The sequence below is a fragment of the Pipistrellus kuhlii genome, unplaced genomic scaffold, assembly GCF_014108245.1.
Source record: "Pipistrellus kuhlii isolate mPipKuh1 unplaced genomic scaffold, mPipKuh1.p scaffold_m20_p_1, whole genome shotgun sequence".
Taxonomy (NCBI): Eukaryota; Metazoa; Chordata; class Mammalia; order Chiroptera; family Vespertilionidae; genus Pipistrellus; species Pipistrellus kuhlii.
In genome coordinates this window covers 151,102,857-151,119,397 of record NW_023425404.1, presented here as the reverse complement: position 1 = coordinate 151,119,397, position 16,541 = coordinate 151,102,857, and the positions used below count along the sequence as shown (strand labels likewise).

At 39.7% G+C, this 16,541-nt stretch overlaps 1 protein-coding gene and 1 pseudogene across 1 annotated transcript in view; one reads left to right on the top strand and one right to left on the bottom strand.

The window, feature by feature from the left end:
* The window catches only part of BMP3 (bone morphogenetic protein 3), a 29,736-nt gene extending 25,344 nt beyond the window's left edge, over positions 1-4,392 (top strand). The window contains exon 3 of the mRNA XM_036412604.2: positions 382-4,392. Coding sequence (XP_036268497.1) covers positions 382-573 — 192 coding nt within the window. The 3' untranslated portion in view covers positions 574-4,392. The remainder of the gene's footprint in view (positions 1-381) is intronic.
* A 7,139-nt stretch (positions 4,393-11,531) lies between these two features.
* LOC118722853 lies at positions 11,532-12,974 on the bottom strand (annotated as a pseudogene).
* Between the last annotated feature and the right edge of the window lie 3,567 nt (positions 12,975-16,541).

The window sequence follows — 16,541 nt, the reverse complement described above, 5'->3', positions numbered from 1 at the left end:
ACTAAGTTTTTTTTTTTTAATTAAATGATTCTTGCTTAGATAACTGGATTCAAATCCTCACTCTACCACTTACTATCTACTTGACTTTAGGCTTCTCAAAGTAAGCTTTTTGAGTCTATTTCTTTACCTGTAAAATGTAAGAAATGTTAGTTTTGTTGTGGGAATAGAGATACTGCATATAACATGCCTGATACACAGCAGGCACTTAATCAATGATAAGCACTTTGGTTATGGTGGTGGAGATTGGCTGAATAAGTAATGATGCCAGGGCTATATTAAATTGTCAAAAAGAAATTCATAATGTATGTATTTTAGGGATGAGAGGGGAGTGGAAAAACAGTTTTATTTAACTTGTGTGTTCTTCTCTCATTTATTTTCTAGTCTTTGAAGCCTTCAAACCATGCTACCATCCAGAGCATAGTGAGGGCTGTGGGGGTCGTTCCCGGAATACCTGAGCCTTGTTGTGTGCCAGAAAAGATGTCCTCACTCAGCATCTTATTCTTTGATGAAAATAAGAACGTGGTACTTAAAGTATATCCTAACATGACAGTAGAGTCTTGTGCTTGCAGATAACCTGGCAAAGAACTCATTTGAATGCTTAAATTCAATCAGTTTATTTTTATGGACTTTTTTTTTTTTGCACTGCCAACTCATTTAATTCTAAAAGATTTATTAATAGTTAAAGGAGAATGAGCAAATAGACTGACAATTTCCACCCAGGAGAACCGGACTGTATTTGTTTCTGAGTGTAACTAAAAGCAAAAATTTAGTAAATATGGATATCTATTTCTTATTTTTTAATCACATAAGAAAATTGATATTTCAAATTGTTTTTAGAAATGTTAGAGGAAATGGTGATTTATTTTTATAACGGGGCTTTGAAACTAGATTGGAAAAACAACGATAGCTTATCATTTATCTCTACTCATAGAGAATAAAATAATTTCGTATTTTGAAGTAGGCTTATCGCCTTACATTCCTGAGCAACTCAGTAAGTGCTAAATAATCCAGTCATCTTTGATGTTTATGGTAAGAATTTTTAAGACTCTTGTTTACCTGTGCTTTTCTGCACATGGCACCATGTGATGAGTTGTGTGTGTGTGCTGAGTGTTAGTGTGTGTGTGTGTGTGTGTGTGTGTGTGTGCGCGCGCGCGCGCGCGCGCGCACATGCTGCCAGGTGCCTATGCCCTCTGTGGGAAGGTTCGCCTAACATGGTTTTATAATTCAGTCTATACAGAATTCTTGATGGTTTTTTTTTTTTTTTTAATGTTCTGGCAAGCACCATTCAATTATGAGAACTTTACCAAAAAAGGATAGACTGATCCAAGAGCATATGCAGAGAGTTACCCGTTGGCCCAGCCATTTAATTGGAAATACAGTTGTTTTCATTTCATTGCCTCCCAGAAAAGGAAAGCAGCAGCCTAATTTTCCAAAACCCAGATGTAATTCCTCTTCTATACCCCCTTTTCACAAGTGCTTTCATTCGTTCTTTCAAATTGAATTCAAAAATCCTTCCTGAAGTCATTAAATTTTTTAGTTCTTTTGCTATGCTTTTACTTCCTATAAAGGAATCAATAGATACTGAGGCTCAAAAACTTATGGGATATTGAAGATTTCCTTAAGTGAACAACTTATTGCAATCACACATTCATCATCATTCTTTGGCCCTATTCAGGTCCAGGCACTTTTTCACATGGGGCTTTTGACTCAGAAGTGGAAGTTATTCTTCAGCAAAAGTCACTAAAAATTATCCATCAAGAAAGGGTGTCAAATATATAAACACTTTTTCCCCCCATTTCCATTTGTCAAAAACATTCCCCTTTACACTTTTGACCTTGTCTATTGTCTCAAAAATCTTTCACTGGCTATATTTAAAAATGTGAAAACATTTAGGAATGGTTACACACCATGGTTTGTTGTTGATGTTTTTCTGTGGCTAAGTTAATGCTCATCGTAGTTCAATCTCACCTGATGAGAGGCAACTAAGCTATTTCAGAGGCTGTGAAGTATTAGAAGACAAGGAGTTTTGTTGTGTCTCTGACTATAGCTGTCTATGGTGGTTCATCATTTAATCAGCGTTTACTAAGCATCAACTTTGTAAAATTCACTGTGTTAGCCATGTGTCTTTAGTGTCTAAAATGAAGAGGCTGTCTAGCTGAGTTGCAAAGCCCTTCTGGTACTGAAAAGTCAGGTTTATAATATTAGCTATTTCATTTAATGAATGACCATGAGATCTTAAAACACTGCAAATATCTCGATTCATAAACCAGACGCAAAGCATTCTCTGCCTCCATGCTGGGAGGGTGGAATTCCCTGCATAAGTGATGCTTCTATCTTACTGGAAACCCGTTTAAAGAAAAGTACCATGAGAAGCAGCTCTCTGATACTTTGGAAAGTCACAGAGGTTGGTGCCCATGTGTGTTAACTTCGTGAGGGAGACACGCTAGTTCTAAATAATAAATTAAGTCCTGGTGCTTGAGTTACTGTTTATTACAGTTCATTTGTTTGTTCTGGTAGCATAACATTTAAAGATTTAAAATGAGCTTAGGTGATGAAATTCCTTTTAAAATTTTTTATCAAAAAATTGGACGCAAAATTATATATAGAAGCAAGCCAGCATGTGGCCACCATATCCCTGTCACACCATTTTTCAATAAAGAAAACTTCTGTTTCATTGGTAGAGTTGATAAAGTTTTTAATTAGTTTTTTTCTAGAAGTACTTCAACCAAACCTCTAGAAATTCCCAGTATTATGTCTCAGTCTTCTTCTATCCAGATGTTTCTTTATTGCCTTTCTTAATTGGAATTGGTGCCTACTTACTACTAATGAAGCCCTAAAATGGCCAATTTATATGACAAATTGCAGCATAGTGAAAGAGTTTGTATAGTCTCTTGGCAATCAAAATAGTTTTTGACTAGTAGTTATTTTTGGGTGGCCACGTAACCATCATTTTACTATTACATTGAGGACATATTATGGTATCAACAGGAAACGTTTCAATCCCAAACAATACAGGAAGATTACTTTCCAGTAGTGGGGGGTGAAATAAATGAGTTGATACTTTAATTAATAAAAATTTACTTGAAATAGTTTGAAAATTAAGTGATTATTTCACAATTGGTTAGGTACTAGTGTTTATGTAACTACTACATATATTTTTTATAAATTTCTAGATATAAAAGCAGGAGAGGTGAAAAGAGAAATTAAAGGTATAATGCCATTTCCTAAGCCATGCATCTGTCTCTTTCTACCCCTCTACCCCTCCTCTCACTCCCAATTTCTGCTTGTCTCTGTCTGGTCCCTGCCTGTCTCTCTCTCCCAACTCCCAACCACCCCCACTTCTAGATGTGAGATACACAGGCACAAATACTCACTTAAAAATGATTTTTTTTTTCATAAATCACTCTCTTGAATTCAAATTCAGGGGCTGACAGTGTCAATATAGTATTTTCAATGTATTTTTTAAAATCATAATCTGTGTAAATAATATTATACAATTTCAGGATTTGGGGGTAATAGAATTAAAACTGGAAGATTGTGTTCCCCAGATCACAGAATTACAATATTCCAGATGCATTTTTACATTTACCTAGCTACATATTAACTGGTGATCATTTAATCAATAAGATAAGATTTTTACCTTAATATTTCTGAAAAAAAAAACCAACCTCTTCTTGCCCATTTAATATTTTTATTGACAATCATATTTGTATAATATCATTATCAGTTTGACAAAAATTTTATATAATCACATTATTCAGTTTAGTCTTTCTGCTTTCACTGTTCTCTGTGCTAACAAGGAACTAATGCCTGGATGTTGACGTCTTATTGGGTTAAAGAACAGCTATGCACACTTGATATGTAAGATTAAATATGAGATTAAATAATAAATCTTGGGTAGGTCTGACTTCTCAGTGTAGCCTTTTTTCCCCTTGAGAATTGTATTTTAATGTAGTTTGTAGGTAACTAAATGGTCTCCCTTTTCTAAAAACCAAGCCTTCCTCTCAGCTTTCCATTTAGTTTCTGTAAATGTTTTAGTTGAGAATTTAATGCTTGTACAGTGAGTGGCAATTTTAAAAATATATATTATATATGTATATGGAAAAACTTTAAAGATGCTTTTAATTTATTTAATGATTGTTGCCTTCCTATAATGGTAATAATTTTCATCCTTAGATGGTGAGAACAAGCTCTTTTACTCTGGTTATTACATGCAAAAGGAAATTTGTTTTTGTGGGTTTTTTTCACCAAATCCACTAAAGGGGCGCATTGCAGTGAAACTGTGAAGGACGCTTCACTACTGATGTATAAGCTTTGCTGATCTGTATCCTTTCCTCCAGTAATGGGGAGTTTTTTATTATACCGTATGAAAATAAAGACTGCTTAACTGAACATTTCCCCAGAGTTGAATATTCTTAAATTCAAATGATATAATGAATGAAGTATCATGAATGGGTCATCATAATCTACTCTCAACATAACATGATTAACACTGTAGGATAACATTAAAATACACACATATGAGGAAAAATTTATGTCTTCCAAACTTCAGAAATCCAACTTTAATAATTCCTCTCTCTCTCTCTCTGTCTCTCTGTCTCTCTCTCTCTGTCTCTCTCTGTCTCTCTCTGTCTCTCTCTGTCTCTCTCTCTCTTTCTCTCTCTCTCTCTCTCTCTCTCTCTCTCTCTCTCTCTCTCTCTCTCTCTCTCAGTATTTCTTTCTTGTTGAACCACAAACTCCACATTTCCTACTTGGAGATATTTTGTGTTTTGTTTTGTTTTCTGGATGCCTGACTCACTATTTTAAATATAACAATATAACATTATTTAATCAGTCATTGTTACTATTTTTTAAATGATAAGCATTTAAATTTAATAAATATTATCATTGAGATGTCTTTGGCCTTTTCTTTTTTTTTTGCCTATGAACTTTCACTTTTAAAAAATGACCTGAGGTTAAGAAATAAAATATGCTTTTATATTATTTTCACTCATTTAATCTATCCCTGTTAGATTTATTTATATTGTGGTGCTTAATTAAAAACCATCGCATTTAGGAACTACAAGGCATTTAAGAGATCATTTTGAGAATATTCCTTAACCTCTCCATGCCCCATTTATCTTGCCTGTAAATTGGGGCAATCAACTTCCTGCTTTATAGGCTGGTTACAAGGTTTAATAAAATAGTCCATGTAAATTACTTTGCCAATTTCCTGAAACAGAGTAACAACTTCATTACCATCAATTATTATTAGTATCTAATCTAGTCTCTCTATTTTCCAAGCATAAGGACATTTAGACATGGTGTGGTTTATTCCTATTTAAATGTCTACACATCAAATCCTCCTCTAAAAACTGGCTCCAACAGAGATGGGTTCCTTCACACAGAACAGTGATGAGCATCTGACAGAAGCTGGCAAAGCTGGGTGAGGCTATAACTACTCTCCACCAGGCATGTGAAAAAAGTTTTAAAACCCAGTGTTCAGAGAGAGAAGAATGAATCAGACACCATAGAGCACTGGGCCTTACAGAGTAAGAAGAACTGCCCTGATTCCTGAAGGTGTTTCAGTTTCTGTTTCTGAGTTTTGAAAGAGAATAAAGAGCCATCAATAGAAGGTGAAACAGAATGTGTTTTCTACTACTCTTCCCTCTAGCAAGCAAGCAGAAGTTGAGCCCATTTATGGGAAAGTAAGGAATGGGGTGAAAGTGACTCCCCTAACATAAATTGTAATATGAATTATCTTTTATCAGTTAATTTTTTTTTATGTGGGTGTGTGTTTAAGAGAGAAAAGAAGGTAGAGGGAAAGAGAGAGAGAGAAACATCTGATGAGAGAGAAACATCAATGAGCCGTCTCCTACACACCCTCTACTGGTAATCAAGCAGCAACCCTGCATGTGCCCTGATAGGGAATCAAACTGTGACCTCTTGGTTCATGGGTCATTGTTCAACCATTGAACATCACACCGGCCAGGTCTCCTATCAATTTTTAAACTATAATGAACATTTATTATGAATCTAAAAGAAGCAAATGCAATGTACAGCCATCATTTCATGTAGCTGTTGGAATTTGTTTTTGTAAGAATTTCCCTGCCCTGTTTACTGTGCCCAATTTCTCCAGGCACATCAGAGGATGTGGGAAGAAAATTCACCTTTGGTTTCTCTTAAGTCAGTGGTCGGCAAACTCATTAGTCAACAGAGCCAAATATCAACAGTACAACAATTGAAATTTCTTTTGCGAGCCAAATTTTTAAAACTTAAACTTCTTCTAATGCCACTTCTTCAAAATAGACTCACCCTGGCCGTGGTATTGTATGGAAGAGCCACACTCAAGGGACCAAAGAGACTCATCTTGCTCAGGAGCTGCAGTTTGCCTACCACAGTCTTAAGCCCATGGCCACAGTTATCTGGGTATCTAAGCTGCCATCTGTATGGAGTGAGGACTCTGTTCTGTGAAACAGTCGAACTGATAATTAACAAGGTTAGAATATGAAGCACACCCTCCCCCACTCTTAATGTTGTCAGTTTTAATATTGGACAACTTGGTTTTTACATTTTGTCCTCATTTCCTTCTGGAGCATTGAAATACTGCTCTGAGGGCAAAAGAAGTCCAGTTCTAGAAAAAGTTAAATCATGGAGTAGCAGGAGCAGGTATTTTCTTATACATTTCCTTCATCCTAGCACCATACACAATCTCTCTCTCTCTCTCTCTCTCTCTCTCTCTCTCTCTCTCTCTCTCTCACACACACACACACACACACACACACACACACACACACACACACACACACACACACACAGATGCTGCCACCCCTGCCATGTCCCTGGAGCAGGGGCAGAAGTATGGTTATATTCCAACCCATTGACTCAAAATATGAGCCAACTGCATTTGCCGACTAAAAAACATGGGCTAATTGCCATCAGGTTACAGTAAAAACCAGTCCCCACCTCATGAGGGCTCAGGCCAGATGTGAATGCAGCAGTCCAGAGGTTATTATGTGTAAGAACCATGTGACAGAGCTTTTCCCAAAATGGACTTATTTAAGAGAAACATTTTGGTGTTTATGGGATTTCAGCCCAGCTTTCTGGATATTTTCCATCACTATAAACACCGATATACATACACATGAACATAAGTGGACTTTTCATATTGGATCCAGCATATGTAATTTCATTAAGTCATCTTATTTGTTAGAAATGGGAAAAATTAATGATTCAATATCAAAATGTTGGCAGTTAAAATATTCACATAGACAAATGCTCTATGGAAGCTGGAGTCCATACCCTGTCATCAATAACATGAACTAAGAAACTCTGAACTATTAGTAATGTTGGCGTGATTTAATAACGCAGAGGTAGATGGCTGGCCTGGCTAGAGGGCATACACCCGCATCAAGAAATACCTGAGTTTGGAGCTGTGCTTTCTACTTCCTTTGATCTGAAGCTCACTTTGTAACACTTCCAAGGGATAACAACATATTACAAAGAAAAGTTTCAGGTTTGATTGGTTGGGCTGAGAACCTTTTAAAATTACAGTTGCCTCTTATGCCATCATTTCCTCCAGCAGGGTGTTATAGGGGTTGTTTTAAAATTTTACCCACCCCAACTAATTACAGAATTGAGATTTAGAGTTCACTATAAAGATGAGACATCTCTGTCTTAGAGCAGGCATACTCCTTTTCTGCATTCTGCTTTGAAGTACCTATAAGAGATGAGAAAATGACCCCATGCTTTGAGAACAAGGGAGAAATCACCTGGACATGAGTATATTAATTCAAATTCAAATTTCATATTTTATTTATATTTAAAAATCTTAAAGAATCTGGCATCTTGTTACTATATTTTCTCGGTTCTCTTGAAGCTCTCTGGAATAAAATCTGAATTCGTAAGAAGGCTCAGTGGCCTTGAGAGTGGTTATCAGGTACATATGGTCTACAAACCCTAAGTAGGATACAAAGAAAAAATAAGTGGAGAGTAGAACAATTAAATCTATACATTGAGCACTTATTAAATTGACTTTTTAAAGTTTATTTAATTTATGGGGGAAAATGATAAAGCCAAGTCCTAGGCACTTCTGATGAAAAATAATGAACTTGATTATAAAGACTCTTACTCAAAAAATAAAGAGAGAGGGAGAAATAAAGGGAAAAAAATGTTTTGAACTATTGGGAATTTGAAGTGTTATTATAACCAGCATTAAAGATAAGAGGTCCTGAATAGTAATTTATTTATTAATCAACATAAACAGTAGTGGACAAAAATGGAGGGACCCTAAGTAAGAGGTTCCTCAGTATTTGAGTGACAGGAGCATGCGTTTTAGTACTGGCTTAGGCTTTAAAGGTCTGGCACCTGATAATCCTAAAACATTCAGAAAAATACCCTCAGAGGAGAAAGTTAAGAGCTTGAACCCAAGGCTGTACAAATGCCATAGCCACTAGCCATATGTGGCTATTCAGCTTTAAATTAAAACGGAATAAGATGAAAATTCTGTTCCTCAGTCCATGAGACCATATTTCAAGTGCTCAGTAGCCACACGTGGCGAGAGGCTACTTTGCTGAATCACACAGATAGGAAACATTTCCATCGTCGCAGATAGTTCTCTTGGACAAAGCTGACATAGAGGATTAATAGGAAGTAGTTTCACTTTGACTCTGAAGAAAAAGCTTGTCTGTTTTATGTCCCTCACCTGAACTGTGCACTATCAACGGAGAGATCTCTGGTCAACAGCAGGCTCTGGAAAGTGATAAAAGTTGCAGCACCTTCATGGCAGACTAAAATTGAAAAACTATTACATATATCATTTATAACCTATATTATTTAAGACCAGAGGTCCGCTGCATGAAATTTGTGCATGGGGGTATATGTCCCTCAGGCCAACCTGCACCCTCTCCAATCTGGGACCCCTCGAGGTGGGGAGGGGGGGAGGGAGGGTGGGGGAGATCGGGCCTAAATGGGCAGTCGAACATCCCTCTCACAATCCATGACTGCTGGCTCCCAACTGCTTGCCTGCCTGCCTTCTTGACTGCTCCTAACTGTTTCTGCCTACTAGCCTGATCACCCCCTAACCACTCCCTTGCCAGCCTTTTTCCCTCTAACTACCCTTCCTTGCAGGGCCAGTCACCCCAAATTGCTCTCCCTTGCAGGCATGGTCCATCCCAGCTGCCCTCTCCTGCTGTCCATCTTGTGTTCACATGGGGGCAGCCATCTTTGACCACATGGGGGCAGCCATCTTGTGTGTTGGAGGGATGCTCAATTTGCAGATTATTATTTTATTAGATAGGATAGAAGCCTGGTGCACGGGTGGGGACCAGCTGGTTTGCCCTGAAGGGTGTCCCGGATCAGGTTTTGAGGATCCCTTGGGGGGTGGGGCTGCCTGGATGAGGTGCTTACGGTGGTTTGCAGGCCAGCCACGCCCCCCTGGTGACTCAAGTGGAGGCCCTAGTATCTGGGATTTATTTATCTTCTATAATTGAAACTTTGTAGCCTTGAGCAGAGCCAAACCTCCTGCTTGCTCCATGGCCACAGCAGTTTTTGTTGGGATTTATTTATCTTTTATAATTGAAATTTTGTAGTGGAGGCCAAGACAGGCCAGGGCTGTAGGAGCTTGGCTTCCTCCATCGCTGGAGGCAACCCAAGCCTCCTGCTCTCTCCAGCTCCATGGCTGCCACCATGTTTGTTGGGATTTATTTAACTTCTATAATTGAACCTTTGTAGCATTGAGTGGAGGCCTGGGTGTGTGGAAAGCTTGGCTTCCTCCATTGCCAGGGAAACCCAAGTCTTTTGCTCACTCTGTGGTGGCAGCCTTCTTGGTTGAGCTAATTTGCATACTCGCTCCTGATTGGCTGGTGGGCATGGCTTGTGGATGTGGCATAGTGATAATTAGTTTGCATATTACTCTTTTATTACATGGGACTAGAGGCTCAGTGCATGGGATTCGTTTCCAATCCAGGAGTCCTTGGGGGATGTTCAACCTGCAGTTGGACATTCCTCTCACAATCCTGGACCTCTGGCTCCTAACTGCTCACCTGTCTGCCTGCCCTAACCATTCTGCCTGCCCTATTGATCCCCCTTATTGTTCTCCCCTGCCAGCCTGGTCACCCTATTAACTTTCTTTTTTAATCCTATCCCCTTCACACACAATTGTATTTGACTTCCTTATTGGCTTCTCTCTCTCACACAATTTTTCTCTTTCCTTTATGTAACACTTTTTCCTACTGATTCATCAGTTTTTTTTTTTCTTTGTTCAAATACTTTTATTTTTTTTAAGTTAAATTATTATCTATGTACATATTTTAACATTGCCCCCCCCTCCCATACATACCCGCCCTCCCCAGAGTTTTCTCTCCATTGGTTGTACTTATATGCATTATACAAGTCCTTCGGTTAATCTCTTATCTCCCCCCCGATCTCCTTCCCCTTCCCGCTGTAATCTGATAGTCTGCTTGTTGCTTTACTGTCTTTATATCTGTCTTTTTTTATCATTTTTTAAAATATATATTTTATTATTATTATTATTATTATTTTTACAGAGAGGAAGGGAGAGAGACAGAGAGCCAGAAATGTCGATGAGAGAGAAACATCGACCAGCTGCCTCCTGCACCCCATCCCCCACCGGGGATGTGCCCACAACCAACCTACATGCCCCGGACCAGAATCGAACCCGGGACCTTTCAGTCCGCAGACCAACGCTCTACCACTGAGCCAAACCAGTTTCGGCCTGACTCATCATTTATAAACTTTTCTTTCCTCCTTATTTCCTACTTCTGTTCCATCATCCTTCTTCCCATCTTTCTCCTACCTTCCCTCCCTCTTCACATTCTTTTTTTCCCCTTTATCTCTTTACCTCTGCCCCCCTATCCTTTTCCTTCCTTCTCACCTAAATTTTTTTCTTCACTTCCTCTCTCAGACCTGTTTTGCTCCCTCCCCCATTTCTTCCTTTTTCCCATTCTCCTTTTAAGCTCTACCAGCTCCCCTTTAAAACTTTTCTTCCCTCCTGTCTCTCTCATCCTTTCTTTCCCATAGATTCTTCTCTTACTTTCACCCTTTAATATCTATCTATCTAAATGCCTAATTATTCACTATCATTTATCTTTTTTTTCTGACTCTTACTTTTAAAATATGTCTCCAGTGCAAAACTATACTTTCATTATAGCTCCTACAGTTCACTCATACATCCGTTTTCCTTCTTTAACTCTGCTGTGTACTGACTCCTTTATAAAGTTCTTCCCTCTCTCCTTCCCTTTTTTTTTCCACCAAGAAATTCTATTGGTTTACAATGACCTGCAAATGAGTTAATAAAGCTGTCTGGAGGGGGAAGGAGGGGAAGACCCAGGGGCATGGCCAGGTCATTTGTCCAGAAGTTGTGTCCCCATTTTTGGCATCTCTGGTAGGTAGAGCAAGGCTGGTGTCTCCACAGATCCCAGAGCAGATAAGGAGTGAGGGAGAGAGAATGGGTGAAACGAGAGAGAGAGAGAGAGAGAGAGAGAGAGAGAGAGAGAGAGAGAGAGAGAGAGAGAGAGAAACAGAAGTCGTATATATATCTGAGAGAATGTATATTTGTCTATAGAAAAACAATAGCTGTGTATGTGTCTATGAGAGAGAGAAACAGAATACTTGTGTATGTGTCTATGAGAGAGAGCGGGGAATTGGAAGATAGCATTCTGGGTGTGTTTCTGTGTAAGAAATGGGGAGAGAAAAAGATTGAAAAGAAGGATAAAAAGGAGAGACAGACCCTACCTTCCCCTTATGAGACCCCTTTCTCTTTGTCATGTAGTCAGCTACCTCTGAGTCGGCTGGGGTAGAGCGGCCCCATTTGCCCTTCTCCATCTTGTGCTTCTCCTGTGCCTGGGGCTTGTCCTCTGAATGCCTTTCTTCTCCATCATGAGTCATCTTGTAAGCCCCCATCCTGTGACCTGAGGGGTGAGACAAGTTAGAAGTGTGAGGATGAATGTTCCCTGGTCCTTCTGTTGGGGATGTCACTGTTGGGGCCACAGCCTCCTGGTTGTCTGCTCTCATTTCCCTAGGGCTGCACATCTGGCCTCCCTTGAGGTTATCTCTGTAGCTTCTGGGCCCATTGAGTGTTGGGGTTATTCCACCTGGGAAGCAGGGTAGGAATCTCCATTGAGCCCGGGCATCCCTAGAAACATGTCTCTGGATCCTGAGGGACTGAAAGAGCTGCCGGAGCCTGCGGAGGAAGGGGGTGTTGGGGAGCTGGTGCGGCTGTGGCCCCTCTGGGTGGCAGACATGGTGGTTTTGATGGCACAGATGTTTGTCTCCTCTTGAACTTTCCAATATTTTTCTTATAGTGAATCCACTTGTTGCCAAACCAGTTGGATACCTGAGAGACAGTGATGCCACACTTTTTGGCCAGCTCCTCCTTAGCCTCCTCCCTGGGAGGCAGGTTACTCAGGTGGGAATAGAAATACTCCTTTAGGACCTCAGTGGCCTGTTTGCTGAAGCTCCGGCATTTCTGTCTAGTATCCAGGAACCTGGAGCACAGGTGCTCTGCTTGAGCTGCATCGGCAAGATAGACTTATGGTGGATGATGCTCGCCTTTCTTAGGTGCCACAGGCCTCCTGCGGCTCTGCTCCCTCAGCAAGTTGTGGGTTGTGCACTCGTCCCGTGCCTGCTCATACTTCTCCAGCTCCGAGTGCTGGATGTAGAGGATCTGGGCAAGTGTGCTGCGTTCCTCTGAGTGTTCCATGGAGTTGTTAGGGACATGCCATCCCCAGAAGCTGCTGCTTCTGAGTCCCCCCAACCTCCTCTTTCTCAGGCCCAGCCACACCTTCTGCCAAGCTCATAAGCTGGGGGTCCACGGCTCCTCCTCCCAGGAGTTTCGGATGCTGAGGCCTGTCTGCTCCTTGATCTCACACAGGATGCTCAAGAGGGCTGGCTTCATTAGTGACGTTTTGGGGGTGTTTCTCGTCCAGGTGTTTGCTGCCCCTCCCCACACACACACACATACACACCACTGTCCTGCTCCTATTTCCTGCCCGGGACACCCGGCCAAGCTAGGGTGGCCAAGGCCAACACAGCCCTGGTGCTGCTGCTGCAAAGCCGGAGCACTTCTGCCTGAAGGGCCTGGGACTGTCCATCTGTGTCCTGTCCCTCCCCCACTTATTCCCTTTCTGTATTTCTGTTTCTCCTCTAGGCCTATCTGCATGCAGGCCTGCCTTCCTCTCTCTCTCCTTCCTTATCCCTTCCTATTGTATCCTATCCTATCCTGGGCCTTGCAGCTGCCTGAGCAGAGGGCGGGGACTCAGCCTGCTGATCCAATAGTGATGTTATGGGCATGATGGATAATTAGCATATTCCTCTCTTATTGTAAGAATTATGTTAATTACTCTCTAACCTAAAGCTGCCTCAGGTCATTTCTCCTGGCACTGGGTCCAGGTTTTACTCACCTGCTACTTATAGTACAGGTGTTAATCACCAAAGCCAGCTGTGTTACCCTTTCCAGCACTATATTACATGGTGCAGAAAGCCCCCAACACCTTTCCTTTCAGCCTAAACAACTTTGTGAGATAAGAGTAAATTGTTCACATTATTCCTAAGTCATTCAGTCCATCCTTGCAAGAAAAGGGTCTTTTGGTCTTTCTGAACATTTGGAAATAATAGATGACCGGTAGGTAGGTAGATAGATAGATGATAGAGTTAAATACTGATAAACCATTTTATCCTGTTTCTCACCAACAGTCATTTCAATTCCTATTTGACAATAATTGTTCATTATTTTTTCTACAAGTGAATGGTTTGACAAATGCATTAGTTACAATCATATGTTATGCAAATATCACAATATTATTACAATTACATAATTATACCTTATAAAAAGATACAATGTTTTCCAAACTTCTCATCAGTCCTTCTTCTGAGATAGAATGCTTTCAAAATAAGTCATAAATGCTTAAGAGATAATTGTGTCAGAAAGGTAGCTATTTTCAAGGGTAAAATAGAAAGTTGTGGGTATAAACTAGACACAAGCTGCAAACTGCAGACTTTCCAGTTGCTTTGCTGTGTGATGTTGAACATTTGCCCAGAAAAGCCACAGTTTCAGGGGGGAAATCTTCAATCTCTATAATCCAGATAATATACTTGCTTTCTGAATGACTTCTGTCCCTCTAAAACCCTTAACATTTTTTTTTTTAACTTTCTAGGGTACAAAAGTGTGTGTCAGCTGACTGGAAGTGTTTGTGCCTCTGGACTAAGAATGGAATTATGAGTGTGAAATATAGCTTACTTCTGTTTTCAAAATGTGTATGTAGCTATAGAATTTTTTCTCACTATCCCATCTACATAGATGAATGGATACATAAAAATGAGCCCTGAATTATTTATTCATGCTTAAAGACCAGTTCTGAGTAAACACTGAATAATTTGAGTGAGATTTTTAAAATAGAAACTGTGCGCTAAGAAAAGTAATCAAGGTCATAATACAGTAGCATATGGACATATAAAGTGTTATGGTTGAGAAGGGTTCATAAATTCTGATTGAGAATAGGTGGACCTATTTACTTAGTAGACTTAGCAAATAAGAGACTTCTAAAGACTGGAGAAAAAAACAGTTCGAAGCACTTGCTTTGAAATTCTTCCATGGCTCAAAATAAATGGTCATGCTTCACTTTGTTAGTTTCTCTCTCACTGAATTCAGGAAGCACTTTCCTCATGTTTGGTATATAGACAGAGATGCCTGTGTACTCACACGTGCACACACACACACACACACACACACACACAGATTTATAGCAAGTGTTTCTCCAAATATTCTCCCCCACCCAACAAATCTACATTAAACTCCCTCCAATCTCTCTGATGCACCTGCATTTTGATTTTCTGGCTAGGAAAGAGAGTGGAAACTTTTGGAAGCTATCAAACTCCTCTTAAATCAGCCAGGTAAATGAGTTACACATGGCTTTGTGTGTTCATGGGAACTCCCAAGTAATATGGTGAGGAATAAATGCAATCCATAGCAACGCATGGAAACCTACAAACAGCCCATAGTTTATTCCATCATTGTGAATCTTGTGGTTGTAGAAGTACTTTGTGCACCATAAAGCATTACACAACCCTTAGTTATTATTGGTTTCTATGCACAGTATCTATCAATTCATCCTCAATTCCCAATAATCAAAACCTAATAAATTTTCCTAGTTTTCTAATGGAGAATACAAATGTTACAGTACTCTTATTTTACAGTTTTTTAGATAATAGGAACAAAATCATAAAATTCTAAAAATGAGAAGGGAATAATAATAATATCTTTTATTCATTAGACAATAGACAATACCAACTTATTTTCATAACTGCTAGCTTAATCTTCATAGCAGACTTATAGAAGCTAAGCAGATGTTCAATATCTAACAGCTAATAAAAGTTAGGTAGACTCCATTTAAACTCTGATTCATCTGTATCCAAAGTCAATAGTATATTCACTATAACTGACAGACTTACTCTACTAAGAGTGCTCACAACTTTATTATGATGATTGACATACATGATGCCACACTATGAGGCATTATTATTCCCATCCTATAGATAGTGAAAATGAAGCCCAAAGATGATAAGTGAATTTTCTAAAGTCATATGGCAAGTTACAATACTCTTTCCATTTATTTTGATCCTTTTAAAATATTTTATTACCATTTTTATTTATTCATCCCACAGATACTGAATGAGCTCTGTGCTGGGCACAGTTCTGTAAGAGCTGGGAATACAAGCATAGATAAGGTTGGTTGGTGCTTTCTCTCAAAGAGCTCAGGATCTGGTGGACAACACATGATCTGGTGGCAAAGAAGAGTGATACAATAGGATGCTCAGAAGACCAAGTAGTATCCTACCCACCAGTACACCCTGTGGGGAACAGCAGTCAGCAACCTCTATTCTTTACCCAACAGGCAGTAGAGATGGTTGTTGTTGCCTTGGACTGACCATCCGAGTGCAATTATCCAACTACTCGAAAGCTGGGCTCACTGCCAGGAACCACCCTGAAAGTGCAGGAGCCATTTCCTGGCATCTGAGACTAATAGCTCCAGGGCATCTGCTCATAAATTCAATAAACATTTATAGAGCATGTACAATATGCAAGGCACCAGGGATGTAAAGTCACATAACACACAGGGGAACACTGACATGCAAGCAAATAATAGTAATGCCACATCCGTACATTATGGATGTGTATTCAGAGAATGGTCAGATTCTCCCAACCCATTTTCCATTGGAAAGTTATCCAGATCCAGTGCTGATAGAAAAGGATTAACCATTGTGAACATTGTACCGTGCCAGAGGATCAAATTAAGAGCCTGAAAACCAGAACAATCATCCATCTCAATTTGCCCAGGTCAGTTCTCGGATCATATCTTGCATCTGCATATATAAAGGTCCTCCCCACCCTCTCACCCCCAGATCCCTGCCTTCACTCTCAAAAGCAATCTCATTTATTGGTAAATTATATGGTCAACCAACTTATGTTCAGTGGAGGATAATATCTGCTTTGCTTTAATATATAGGGAATGGCTTAATTTTTAATTCTGGAATGCTATGTGCCA